Genomic DNA, 15,000 nt, shown 5'->3' with positions numbered 1-15,000 from the left:
AGAGGCCCAGGCCAGCAATACTGAGAAATGGAGTGGGGGGGGAAGGACAAACAGACAGATGGATGAATGGACTGAGCTTGACAAGAGTCATAAAGCTCTCATACACCGGCCACATGGGAGGAGTTGTAAGTGAGCCTCGAACCCCTCCACAAACGGCCATTATTGCACAGTACAGGGGGAGGCTAGTGGAGGTCGGACATCGGAAGAAGGGGCTCGTCGTAATGCATGGAACGGCATTCCTCCTTCCACTCCGTGCATTATATTGAGCCCGTCCTCCAATTTCTACCTCCACTAGCCTCCCCCCGGCACGTGTGTATGTATACACACTCACTGACACTTTATTAGGAACACCTGCACACCGGTCAACAGTCCAAGCTGGTGGAGGTGGTGTAGTGGTCTGGGGAATGTGGTTCTTGGCACACTTTGGGCCCGTTAATACCGATCAGTCATCGCTTGAATGCCACAGCCTGTTTGAGTATTGTTGCTGACCGTGTGCATCCCTTCATGACCACAATGTACCCGTCTTCTAATGTCACGAAGCAAAAGTCGTCTCAAACTGGTTTCACGAACATGACAATGTTCTTCAGTGGCCTGCCCAGTCGCCGGGTCTGAAGAGAGTAGAACCCCTTTGGGAAGTGGTGGAACGGGAGATTCATTCACAGCTTGAAAGTGCACCTGAAAAATCGGCATCCAACGTCATCATGGAGCAGAATCTCAAAGGAATGTTTTCCAACATCTTGTGGAATCAATGGCACAACGAATTGAGGCTGTTTTGAGAGAAAAGGGAGGTCCTACCCAGTATTAGTATAGGGTTCCTAATAAGGTGTTCAGTGAGTGTATATGTACGGTATGTCTGTCTGTCTGTCTGTCAGAGTTGGCCAGACAGAGAGCTAACGTACAACAGGACGGTTGTACACATGTTCTACGAATGTCATATTTTACGGCGGAAGAACAATATGTGTTATGTCTCGGGTAGTAATGACAATATAAAGAGCGTGTCCCGTAACAAGAGCGCGTCCATAACTGTCAAGGCTTGGAACCGTTTCATACGAGGCAGTCCCCTTCCAGCGCGGGATAATAAAGTTATTTGAGTTGAAAAACAGAGGGTTTTGAGGAACGTTTTCCAAACTTTTAATACGTTTTGGGAAAAGAGCGTGCGTGGAAGGTATTTGGAAGCCAGCAAAAAAACAAAAAAAAGCATCGAAAGGCACAGAGGAGTTTGTCCTCTGAAAACTTTCCCACATTGTGCTCTCATTCACTCATCTCTCAATGAGTTGCTTGTACAAGTGTGGATGTGAGCTCTCCTCAGAGAACTGACATATAGACTACAGCTGGACACTCCATTGACCCGGGGAGAGAGGGAGGGGGGGGGGGGAGAGGTGGGGGAGACTAGAGGGAGAGAGAGGAGAGGGCAAGAGGGGTAGAGTGTCCAAGAACTCCGTGGAGAATAGGGGGAACCAATCCTGACTAGTCTTTGTCTGAGGTTGGGGGGGGGAGAGGGTTACAGGGGGAGGGTGGTGGTGGTGGGGGCAGGGGGGGGGCGTGGGGGCTTAGACGGGTATTAAAAAAGCATAATGTGGTGATAAGTTCCTTTCAATTCCCTTTTCTCCAGTGTGACGGCTCCGATTCACCACCGGGTCACTGGAACCTTTGTGCCCAGTCAATGTCCTCCTCTTAAAGTAGGCGACTAAATAAGTGCCTGCAAACAATAAGGACCCATATCCCACCAGGGCAATAAAGGATACATGCATTTTCAATGATGGGTTTTTGAAAGGGCCTCATTTAACAGCGGGACACAAAAAGGTCTTAATTCCATTTGGTGAAGTCTCAAAAGCTCTCGGAAAAAAAAGACAACCGCTGAATAAGTATCTCGCCGAGACCTGGTTTTGAATAGTCAAATGGTGTCATATCGATGTTAACGCATGGCCATGATGCTCCTAGAAGTTATTATGGGGGCTCTTTGCTGTAACAAAATGGTAAGTGTTAACAGCTTGGAGAGAGCTGAACCCTGTGAGCGGCACCGAAACAAGCAGGCCTCCGATGATAAACGATAATGTCTCTGAGAGAGATGGAAAACAGCAGAGCACAGGCAGATAGAGAGAGAGGGGGACTGAGAGAGAGGGGGGAGAGAGAGTGAGAGAGAGGGGGGAGAGAGAGAGGGAGTGAAAGGGGAGAGAGAAATAGGGTAGAGAGAAAGAGAGAGAGGAAAGAGAGAGAGTGAGATAAACCGGGGGGGGGGGGGGTGGAGAGTGAGAGAGTCCGAGTGAGAGAAAGAGAGAGGGGGGGTGAGATAGAGAAAGAGAGAGTGAGATAAAGGAGGGAGAGAGAGTGAGAGAGAGAGAGAGAGAGAGAGAGAGAGAGAGAGAGAGAGAGAGAGAGAGTCAGAGAGAAAGAGAACCCTTCTCGTTAGTCCCCTCTCCTTTCCGACTGACATTCCAGCGGATTGTTGTTGGCGGGCGGGTGGGAGGCGCTGGCCCACATCTGGTTCTGATCCGTGCAGCCGGTCCGCTCAGCGCGCTGCAACACGAAACAGCTGTGTGAACCTGGCATCAATTAGCCTCACATTCTCCTGACAGCTAATCCCACTCTCCTCTTTTTCTTTTGCCCTTTTTTTTTTTTCTTCCCATTTTTTACGGCCTCCTTCCTTCTTCGCGTCTCTTTATTCCTCCTTCGCTTCAGGTTGCCTCTCACAGCTTGGAGTAATAAGAGAGGGGGATGAGGAATACCCGTCAGGAAAACATGCAACATGTTGTTACACCCCCCCCCCCCCCCTCTCTCTCTCTCTCTCTCTCTCTCTGTGTCTGTCTGTCTAGGGAGAAGGTGGGAGTTACGCTGTGTGTGTGTGTGTGTGTGTGTGTGTGTGTGTGTGTGTGTGTGTGTGTGTGTGTGTGTGTGTGTGTGTGTGTGCGTGTGTGTGCATGCGTGTGTGTGTGTGTGTGCGCGTGCGTGTGTGTGTGCATTCAGAGGAGCTCGTCAAGATTTATGACGTTTCACTGCCGGGTTTCAAAACACGAGGGAAGGTTTTAAAATAGAAGAGATTCATGTTTGTCATTTCCTCACAATAAATGGGACAGACTGGTTAACATGCAGACGCTTTGAATTAGTCCGTTGTGAATCACTCGGTAATGAATAGACGTTTTTACCCAACACTGTTTTGTTGTGGCACTGACATGAGATTCTACAAATCAGAATGACCCCCCCCCCGCACGCAATCTGTCAACAAGACCAGCCGTTCAAGTGCGCCGAAGTTACTTTTGCCCAGCGAACAAGACTCTTCAAGACGACCCAAACGCCCCGACTGTGAACACACACACACACACATACACACACACCGAATAAAGTGTCATCGCTTTGTGTTTCAGTTCAGGCCCGTTTTGGGAAGCCGGTTTCAGATGGATCCAGAGATAGTTAATCAGAACCAGACCCGTGAGGAACTCAAGCCAATCTGATGGTTCTGGATCGGACCCCAGTCTGCGTCGCCTGGGGGCCCAGCAAAACACTAACAGGTGGCACTGGTGGTGGAAAAGACCCACTCAGAGACCAGAGAGACCTACACACACACACAGACAGACACACACGCACGAACATGTGTGCACACACACATACGCGCACACACATTAAGCGTACACACAAGCACACACACACACACCCCTGGAGCGATGATGCTCTGTTGAGTAAGTGTGCTTCAGGCAACCCGCATCCCACAGCACAGGGAGGGGAATTCTTCCACACGACACAACACAAAGGGCCCTATCTGGCAACCCGGCGGTGCCGAGTCATATCTGGCAACCTAGAGGGACCAGTCGAGCCAAAACCAATTAGGCCCTCTAATGCAAACCTGCAGGACCCTTTTGTCGTTTATTTCCCCTTTAAAAGTCAGGGGATTGGAATCTGACTCAGTCAACCCCCAAAAGAAGAGAGACAGAGAGAAGAGAAAGAAAGAAATAAGGAAGAGAGAGAGAGAGAGAGAGAGAGAGAGAGAGAGAGAGAGAGAGAGAGAGAGAGAGAGAGAGAGAGAGAGAGAGAGAAGGGGAAGCGTCCAACTTGGCCACATGTTTTTGAGCGGATTTAATTGAATCAAGACTGAGACAAAACAGAGACAATGGAGTGGAACGATGGAGAGAGAAAGTGAGAGTTCTGTAGGCCTACTGCAGCTACACGCTTTGCCTATGGAAAGGGTAACTCTATCTAGCCTATACTGTCAAACGATTTAAAGCTAGAAATACAAACCCATAATACAGATGTGTTTGTACTTGGTGGAGATTTCTACCCCAAATCCCTGAACACAAAGAACCATAAAACGCCAAATCAATCACAGTTTACTGTTTATACAGGCTGCTGGCTACAGTGTATCCGACGAGGCTCTCTATCGCCCTCTGGCGGTGACAGTAAATCACCATAATCACCACCACCGTGACTTGTCTCATCTTTGTCATCCCATCGTTTGTTGTTTTGTCTGTAGGGGCAATCAAGGGAGACGAATCGGTGCCCCGGGGTCATACAGTGATGCAGTAATACCCCCGGGGGCACTGGCGACCTCATCGGGCGTAGCATGACTGTCTGTCTGTCTGTCTGTCAGCCTTGTGTCAGTGTGTCTGACTGTTCTATTGTTGCCCCCCAGGCTAAGCAGTTCCCTAGCGCTAAGCAGGGAGCTGTGTCGTGAGCTTAGAATGATAAGGTTCTATCTCCGTTTAGGGTAGTTCAGAGATATTGAGCGTCAAAGTTTTGACATTCCATTATGTTTTGTGAGATGGAACCTTTGTATTTTATTAATTACTAACTCAAAAATGTCAACATTTAAAAAAAAAATAACACCACACAGGCATTAATAAACACCTAATGGATCAGATTATGTAAAAAAACTCAATTTCGGCAAAAATGGAGATAGAACCTTCTAATTCTAACGTCACGTTGTGTCAGTGTGTCTGACTGTTCTATTGTGGCCCCCCAGGCTAAGCAGTTCCCTAGCGCTAAGCAGGGGAGCTGTGTGTGTGTGTGTGTGTGTGTGTGTGTGTGTGTGTGTGTGTGTGTGTGTGTGTGTGTGTGTGTGTGTGTGTGTGTGTGCCTTCTCTCTCCTCTCCTCTCCTCCTGCTCGCTGCCAGCCTTTTCCACCGCCTGGTGTTATTGTCTTGAAAGGCTGTACACTACCAGATGGTGCAAAAACTTTGCCTGGGTGGATTAGTGCCAGACTTCCAAAGCCTTGCTGCTGAAAAGGGCTCCCAGAGGCTCCCAGACTGGCGCTAAGCTACGGCGCTAGTGAATCAAACGGGAGGATAATAGCGCGAGAGTTGGATAAAGCGCTCAGATTGAATGGGTGTTATAATTATAAACAGTGCGGGGTATTAATCTTAATCATGTCGCTAACAACCCGTGACAGTAGACTCACAAAAGGTGACGGAGGACTTGTTGTTAATATTTACTCCTTTGATTTGAATTTGAAAGATTATCCGTGCAGGAGGAGTGATATTGTAAAAAAACAAAAACATAATACTGCTGGTTCTATATCAAAATTATAACGTTATTATTTTTCAATTGACACCAGAAAATGTCAACACACACTCACCCTGTTAAATACTTATATGAGAACGAAACAAAAAAAACTAAAAAATATCTGAGCCAATAAACTCGTAGCCTACATGGTCTGTCTGGGCCCGAACCAGGAAAAGGATTTTTTAAAAGGTGGATAATCCCTTTATGCCTTATTATAATGTGAAAAAAAAAAAAAAAAAAAAGACTCATGTAATCATAGTCAGTCAATGACTACAATTCACTGTCAAATTAGGTCAAACGCCATGTATGTCGGAGTCTTGAGCGACATCGCAACACGTTGGAGGAACATTGTTGCATTGTTGCATTGTAGCATTGTTGCAGAATGTTGCATTGTTGCAGAATGTTGTTGCATTGTTGCAAACGTTGTTGCGTTGCATTATTGCAAATGTTGTTGCATTGTTGCATTATTGCAAATGTTGTAGCATTGTTGCAAATATTGTTGCATTGTTGCATTGTTGCAGAATGTCACAAAACAATAACGCAGGTATCCGCATTTTAATTGTTCACTGACATACACAGGTAGACTATCGCTGGTGAACAAAAGCTCGTGAGTCACACAACACTCGATCCAATGCAACAATGCATCAAATCCCAAATCATACGAGTCGATTTCCCATGTCATTTCCACGCACTGATAGTAATGCATGCATGCAATGTCGAACATTAAAACACAAAGGTTGAGGTTTACTCACATTGAAAAGCGCCCGAAATCCCGACCATGCTCCTTGTCACACGTTTGGAGAAATGTCAGGATGTCTGGAGGAAATTGGGACACAATGTTACGCGACGATGGCGTTGCCCGTCTGCAAATCTGTACTCAAATTAACGAGTTAACGTGATAATGTCACGTCGATGTGTTTTAGTTTATTCTATTATCCATAAGTGATTCATTATGATAAAACTGTCAATATAAGCTGCAGGTAGGTTTCAGTATACGGGTTGTCTTTGATACGGGAGCACTGTCACCGAGTATTGGAGAGGGCGGGACTATTCGTGACGTTAGAATTATAAGGTTCTATCTCCATTTTTGTCCAAATTGTTTTTTTTACATAGTCTGATCCATTAGGTGTTTATTAATGCCTGTGTGTTGTTATTTTTTAAATGTTGACATTTTTGAGTTAGTAATTAATAAAATACAAAGGTTCCATCTCACAGAACATAATGGAATGTAAAAACGTTGACGCTCAATATCTCTGAACTGCCCTAAACGGAGATAGAACCTTATCATTCTAAACGGAGATAGAACCGTATCATTCTAAACGGAGATAGAACCGTATCATTCTAAACGGAGATAGAACCTTATCATTCTAAACGGAGATAGAACCTTCTCATTCTAAACGGAGATAGAACCTTATCATTCTAAACGGAGATAGAACCTTATCATTCTAAACGGAGATAGAACCTTATCATTCTAAACGGAGATAGAACCGTATCATTCTAAACGGAGATAGAACCTTCTCATTCTAAACGGAGATAGAACCTTCTCATTCTAAACGGAGATAGAACCTTATCATTCTAAACGGAGATAGAACCTTATCATTCTAAACGGAGATAGAACCTTATCATTCTAAACGGAGATAGAACCTTATCATTCTAAGCTCACGTATTGATAAACCTTTAGGATGGAAAGCCTGTCTGTGTGTTGGAAGAACGATCGTTACACTGTCAGAACAGCAGGGAAACACACGACCACTAGAAAGAAGTGGCGAAGCAACAATAGACCACTTAGGTCTTATAGCCTAGAACCAAATCCAATTGATGTCAGCAAGATACAAATTGATTGGAGCCGTTTTACTCCCCAATGCCTGCAGCTATGAGCAATCTCTTAGGTTTGGCACAACAGCAGGCCTAGGGTTTTATTTTATTTGATTTTATTTGATGTAAAAGCCTTACATAATTAGGGACATTTATACATAATATGACATTGTGCATTCTCCTACGTGTTTGTGTCCCCCTTACAAGTTACAGTGCACCCACTGAGTTATTATGCTTTTAGTTTTTTTCCTTGTTGTACAAGACAATTCAATTAATTGAGAAATAAACACCCTACTCTTTCTCCTTTATCAGACGATAACATATCTCCATCCTCATGACATCTGTTAGAGCGCTGTGTCGCTCAGTGGTCCCCCACAACAACAACAACATCAACCTTCCTTTCGGAGAGCAGCAGCAGTGCCACGGTGGTCAGGCTTGACTTGGAGCCTCTCCAAGATCCTCACATTCATTCTGTCTTTTCTCAAACAGGATATTTGGATGCTCAGTCTTAGAGCTATCCCTCTCTCCTCTCTCCCCCCCCCCCCCCCTACAGCCACCCACACTAACACATGCCACCCCCCCACCCCCCCTCCCCCTCCTCCACCCTGCGAGGCTGCCACCTGCTCCTGGGAGCATGCTGCACAGCTGCTCGGCTACAATAACAAATTAACGCCCACCGTGGAGGAGGCCATTACCTACTGCTCCTGCTCCTGACCAGGGACCTCGAGCAACCACCAACACACACACACACACACACACACACACACACACACACACACACACACACGCACACATCAAGAACCTGCTCCTGACCTGGGACCTCTAGCAACCACAAACACACACACACACACACACACACACACACATACACACACACACACACACACACACACACACACACACACACACACACACACACACACACACCAGGAACCTGCTACCTACCACAGACGCTCCGACAGTTCCATCATGAAGGAGGTCATCACCTCCGGCCTCCACCACCAGGGACCTCTGCCAGATCGGGGAGGGGGGGGGGGGGGGGGGGGGTTCTTATCTTACTTCATGTTGGGGCATGTTTTGATCTGCCTTCTCTCCTCCATTAGAGTCTGCTCTGTCACTCCTCCTGGAGCTCTAGACCCCGTAGAAATAGAACGAGTAGAACTAGCACGAGTAGAACTAGTTCTACGGTCCTAGAAGCCTCACATATCTGAGGGGAGAATGCTGGGGGGTGGGAGGGACAGAGGGAAGAGGAGGGAGGTCTTCTCAATGTGTCTGCCCCCCCCCCCCCCCCCCCCCCGGTCTCTCAAGCACATAACAGGGCCCTGATCCCTGACTGTGAGGCTGGCAGGTGTGCAGCAGGTGGGGGTTGTAAACCAGAGAGGAACAGACACAACTGTGGATCAGTTACCACAAGAAACAAGACAGCTGACAGGTGACAGGTTGGGTGTGGGTGGAGAGAGGGATGAGCACATGAAGATTGATGGATAAGTATGTACAGTATGTATGCTTTTACGACGCATATCATTCTTCTTTTTTTTTCCTTTTTTATTTGGCCCTCTGTTCATAAGACATTTCGGAAAGAAAAGTCATACGATGTGAAATCGTAAGGTTTCCGCAAACTGCGTATTAGACGAGAAACTGACGATTTTTCTCTCTCTCCCGAAAGAAAACAAGCGACAGATCAATTCATCCCTTATCTACCTACTCCCGTGTTCAACGACTTACACACACACACACACACACACACACACACACACACACTCACACACACACACACACACACACACACACACACACACACACACACACACAGGTCAGAGTGATAACAGTTGTAAGTGATACAGTTGAACACCAGTACCCTCTACACCGGCCCCAGTGTCACAACCAACCGCCACGTTAAACCAAAGCCAGACCACCAGACCACCGCCACAGAGCAGCAGGCTGGAGTTACAGAGGAGAGTCCCCATGGTGGGACAGCTCGGGTGCCCCCCCCACGCAACCCCCCCCCCCTCCCCTCAACCTGCGTCTTTTGTCATGGTGACTCCTCTAATCACTAACACCACCAGCAGGTCTGCTGCTGCTGCTGAGCTGGGGGGTGGAGGGGGGTTGGGGAATTGGGGGATTGCTGCTGACACACAACTCGAATCATCATGAAGATCTGCTGTGTCCTTCTTTACACTTGTCCTCTCCAGTAGGCTGGGTGTCCTGGGTGTCCTGACAGAACCTGTACCCCCCCGTTGACCTGTCTCCTTGCTCCTGTCTTTCTACTAAGCTGAGGGGGGGGGGGGGGTGACCCGGCCCATGACCTTTACCCTCGGAAAGATCTGTCCTTGCTCCCTATTTCCCTGTGCTCTTCCTCTCTCCATCGGTGACTCGGCATAACCTGTACCCTGCTCTCTGCAAGACCTCATCCCCCCCTGTCTCTCCTCTCCTCTGCCTTCGTCCTCACACACACACACACGCACACGCACACACACGCACCTCTCCTCTCCCCCTTGACAGCTGACAGAACAGACAGAACAAGCCTGCTGGTGACTCTTAACCCGAGCCGACCCAGGCCAAATCAGCCCAGACCAGGGTGAGCTCGGGGGGCCAAGGCCAGGGTCGGGGAGGGGGGGGGGGGGCAGCAAGATGGTCCTAGTCATCACCATTCATCGCCTGCTGTCCCTCTGTCCTCCCTCTGTCCTCTCCTCCCCCATCCCCCTCTTTTTGTCTCCCCCCCCATGTGGGGGGCCACACGGCACGCGTACAAGCTGAGATCAGGAAGCGGCTCCTGAGTCAACAGGGTCACGCGGCAGACGCCTGGTTAAGTCTCTAGAGTATAGCCCCCCCTCCCCCCCCCACACACACACACACACACACACGCATGACACCCCCGCACCACCACCCAATCACATTATGAGTCAGTGCAGAGGGCATCCATGTCATTAGTGAGGTGAAGACATCGGAGGAGTCCATGAGGCGGGGGGAGGAGGGGCCCAGACAGACAGACAGTGTGGGGGGGTAGGGGGGGGGGATTATACCTACATGACCAGATGGAGGAGAGAGATGGGCCATGATGTCGATCCTCCTGCCTCCTCATGCATATATACCTTTACATTATTCATATAGAGCCATAATGAGAGCAGGGAGAGAGGCACAATGAGGGGTATTATCATAGAGGCGTGCGCTGGCAGAAGGTGGGCCACAGGTGTACACAGGGGGCGAGACGCCCTCTCCTTGGCTTGACCTCTCGTTAACACTCTCACACTCCTCTGTTCCCTGTGTGTGTGTCTGGGGGGGGGTTCCTGCTAAGGTTCCCAGGCAGGGTGAAGACTAGGGAGGAGCAGGCTCCAAGCTTTTTGCCTTTCACGTCACTGCCTGTTAGTGTTCCTGTACTGAATGCACGTTAATGCAACATTAGGTTGGTCTATCTATGGTGTCCAGCCGGTGTCTTTCCGTTTTCCTTTTTCTATTCGCTTGAATGTCCAGTAAAAAAATCGACGGTGACAACTATGTTCATCGTTGATAATGATAAAGTATCTCTCTCTCTCCCTCTCTCCCTCTCTCTCTCCCTCTCTCCCTCTCTCCCTCTCTCCCTCTCTCTCTCTCTCAGAGCCGCTGACAGGCTGCAGGGAGGCAGGCAGCCGGCCGCTCAGACACTGGTCCATATGGCCTCTCTCTGGAGCTCTGCTGGGGGGTGGCGGGTGGGGAGGCAGGAGGAGGAGGAGGAGGGGAGGGGGCTGAAATTAATCAGCAGGCCATCCCAACTGTCCACCGCCGTCTTTAGGGAATTGAGACATGCATATATGGGGGTTGATTGTGTGTGTGTGCGTGTGTGTTGGGGGTGTCAGGGGAGGGGGGGGGACCTGTGTGTGTGTGTGCGTGTTTCTGCATCCTTGTGTGTGTGTGTGTGTGTGCACGCGTGTGCGCGTGTGAGTGTGTTTCTGCATGCTTGTGTGTGTGTGTGTGTGTGTGTGTGTGTGTGTGTGTGTGTGCGCGCGCGCGTGTGTGTGCGCGGGTGTGTGTGTGTGTATGAAACACCTTGGTAAGTGTGTGTCACTCTAAAATACTGTTGCTTTCATGTGCTCGTGCCCTGGTGTGTCTGAGTCGTATATAACGCCGGGTGCTCCAGTCATTGAGGCTTTTAAGAATATTGAAGTGAATCCAGTAGGAAGGGTTGGCCTGGCCACCTGCCACCCCCCCTGCCCCCCCTCCCCCGCCCCCCCCGCGCTGCCCCCCCCCCCACACACACACACGCACACAAACCACAAAGGCTCGGAGTGACAGATGTATACAGAAGAGGTCAGATGGTCAAACACTCTGCAGTTATAACACTCATTGTCATATACACCACTTGAATAGGGCAACATTGTGCTCTCTCCATTGTTGCCAATGTGTTTCCAGTTGGGGGAAGCTCGACATGTTAATACATGTTAAGTTAAGCATAATGATTAGATTGATGTGGGAAAACTGAATAAAAAAAACAACAGTGTTACTGTAGGCTATGTCTGGGATCATCAGTTGGGCAACTTTGATCCGGTGCAGTCACTGAGTGTATTATCTGTGTGTTTGTGTGCGTGCGTGCGTTTGTGCATGTGTGTGTGTGCATGCATGCCTGCGTGTCTGTGTGTGTGTGTGTGTGTGTGTGTGTGTGTGTGTGTGTTTGTGCATACGTGTTTGTCTGTTTGGGTGTGTATGTTTGTGTTGGGGGCAGGGGATGTTCTGTACTCAAGTCGACATCTGTTTGGATATTCAGTACTTAAGACACAGTTGGGGTAAACATGTTATCCTCGAGTGGTGTGTGTGTGTGTGTGTGTGTGTGTGTGTGTGTGTGTGTGTGTGTGTGTGTGTGTGTGTGTGTGACAGAGAGGGTGTGGTGTCTGCTGGGGTACATGCGGGTGCTTATGGTTCAGCTTATCATTAAGGATATTATTAATAATGCATTAAGACATAAATATATGACAATAACAAAAGCAGGGTACAGCTGCAGACTTAAAGCCCCAACCATATAAAGCCAACACGTATCCAGAAGGGAGGATTGTAGGTATCTGTGGTAAGCTTAAATTGCCACATTTCTCCTGTCGGGGAGATTAAAACCAGGCTCGGGGTAGGCTCAGTAACATCGGGCGGGCCAATATTTCGTTATTTCCTTGTTTTTTAAAAGGTCTGTATTCATTTGGTGAACATTAGCGCCACCCCTTGGGCGAAAGAAGACATGACAGTCACCGTCTGCTGTGATCAGACCCTTATAAGGAAAACAAATGTGTTTCAAAAGTAGTAGGTGATGAAGGATCATTGTGAAGGATCATTGTGAAGGATCAATAAAGCTGCAACATTTACTAGATGACATTGTGTCTGGGGATCCACCTACAGGATATGGCAGGTCACCCTTGACTTCAGTAGAAAGACAGGAACTAGGAAACAGAGTGGAGATGCAGACTCAGACTGTTATGTTGGGTCACTCCTCAACTCAGTAGAGAGACAGGAACAGGGAAAGGGGTTTTAGTGGGGAATCGCAGGTTCTTTCAGGACACCCCTCAGCTCAGTAGAGCAAGTACAGGTGCAACTCAAACAATTTGAATATCGTGCAAAAGTTCATTTATTTCAGTAATTCAACTTAAAGGGTTAAACTAGACTCATTACATGCAAAGCGAGATATTTAAAGCCTTTATTTGTTATACATTTGATGATTATGGCTTACAGCATATGAAAACCCCAAATTACATATCTCAGAAATGTTTAATATTACATGAAATCAATAAGAAAAGGATTTTAAATACAGAAATGTCAGCCCTCTGAAAAGTATAATCATGCATATGTACAATGCAATGAGTCTATATCATATGTACGTTTAACCCTTTAAGTTGAATTACTGAAATGAATGATATTGCACGATATTCAATTTTTTTGAGTTGCACCTGTATATCCAGCTGCAGCCACAGCATGACCGTGTAGTAGTTTGTAGGAAGTAGAGGGACAGCAACAAGGAAACTGGTCTATGTAGGGATGCAGTGAAATGTTATTTAAAAAGATGATATGTTAAGTATTTGACTTGCCGCTTTCATTTACCTCTTTAGGCATCTGTTTATAGTTTTAAATAAAAGTTCCATTGAATATTGTGATACCCTCTCAGACACAATCTGAACTGGTTTGACCACCAGAGGGCGGCAGAGGTTTGGGAACCAATGAAAAGAGCATTCAAACTTCAAAATTCAGTCTGAATTATAAAAGCATAGTCAATTTCATGGAGGAAACACACTGTTCCTGTTCAACTTACTTGTATTGTTTATTTGGAACATGTTTGAATACTAGCCAGTAAACCAAAGTATATTTATGTTGAATTAATGACTTGTTCTGAGATGCAGTAGGTGTGGGAAGGATGGAGTAGGCTATTGAAGTTCATGTCCCCCACGTGTTAGGTTCCTCATTCCGTTCCATGCACTACAATGAGCCCGTCCTCTGATTTCTACCTCCACCAGCCTCCCCTGAAATGGAGGTACAGCTTGCTGCTTCACCTGCTGCTTAGTGACCGATGCACGGCAGCGTTCTAGCTAATTTCATTCTAATCCTTTTCATATCTTAACTGTCCCTATACTGTCTGTACAGTTTCACATTTAATTGAATTTAAGTCATTCTTCCTTCTTCTAACATTATGACTGGCAATGGTCCTAGATTTCTTTCTTCTTTCTTGCGATGACTGATGGATAGATGATTCACTTACTTCGACAACATGTGTATTCGTTGTAAGTCGCTTTGGATAAAGGCTTCTGCTAAAAGTAAAACATGTAAATGTAATTTGATTCACAGTTTGAATCCGGCAAGTTTGTATTTACAGTTAGGTCAGCTAGCCTGACTGACTGACTGACTGGCCGAAGATGCATGCAGGCCAGGGGAGGCTGGTGGAGGTAGAAATCGGAGGACGGGCTCATTGTACTGCCTGGAACAGAATCGAATGAGGAATGGTATCGAACGTGTTCGATGCCGTTCTTCATTTCATTCCATGCATTACAATGAGCCCGTCCTCCGATTTCTACCTCCACTAGCCTCCCCTGAGGTCGGCCCACATATTCAAGTTACAGTTATATAATAAATATGGGCTTAAAGTGCAGACTCTCAGCTTTAATTTGAGGGTATTCACATCCAAATTGGAGGAAGGGATTAGGAATTACAGCTCTTTAATATGTGGCCCCCTCTTTTTTAAGGGACCAAAAGTAATTGGACAATTGACTCAACGGTTGTTTTCATGGACAGATGTAGGCGATTCCTTCGTTATTTCTTTATCTGTTAAGCAGGTAAAAGGTTTGAGTGGCATTTGCGTGGCAGAAGTGTGGCATTTGCATTTGGAAGGTGTTGCTCTGTGAACGCTGTGGGATCTCTCAATGCAGGTGAAACAGGCCATCCTTTGGCTGCAAAAACAAACCAAAAAAACCATCAGAGAGATAGCGGGAATATGAAGAGTTCAACAGAAAAAAAGAACACACTGGCGAGCTAGCTACCACAAAAAGGTCTGGACGTCCATGGAAGACAACAGTGGTGGATGATCACAGGATCCTTTATATGGTAAAGAAAAACCCCTTCACAACATCTAGCCAAGTGAAGGACAGCCTCCAGGGTGTAGGTATATCATTATCCAAGTGTACCATAAAGAGACTTCACAAGAGCAAACACACAGGGTTCACCACAAGGTCGTGAGCTTAGAATGATAAGGTTCTA

The 15,000-nt window shown here is 47.2% G+C and overlaps 1 protein-coding gene across 1 annotated transcript in view; it reads right to left on the bottom strand.

Moving 5' to 3' along the window:
• cbfa2t2 (CBFA2/RUNX1 partner transcriptional co-repressor 2) overlaps window positions 1–6,294 on the bottom strand; it is a gene marked incomplete at its 3' end in the record, with an annotated part of 44,266 nt that extends 37,972 nt beyond the window's left edge. Inside the window, 1 exon segment of the mRNA XM_080546079.1 lies at window positions 6,243–6,294. Coding sequence (XP_080402205.1) covers window positions 6,243–6,270 — 28 coding nt within the window. The 5' untranslated portion in view covers window positions 6,271–6,294.
• Window positions 6,295–15,000: the final 8,706 nt, after the last annotated feature.

Source organism: Nansenia antarctica (assembly GCF_963989245.1).
Source record: "Nansenia antarctica genome assembly, chromosome: 15".
NCBI classification, from domain to species: Eukaryota; Metazoa; Chordata; class Actinopteri; order Argentiniformes; family Microstomatidae; genus Nansenia; species Nansenia antarctica.
The sequence above is the reverse complement of the archived record's forward strand: the minus strand, read 5'-3'. Positions and strand labels throughout refer to the sequence as shown.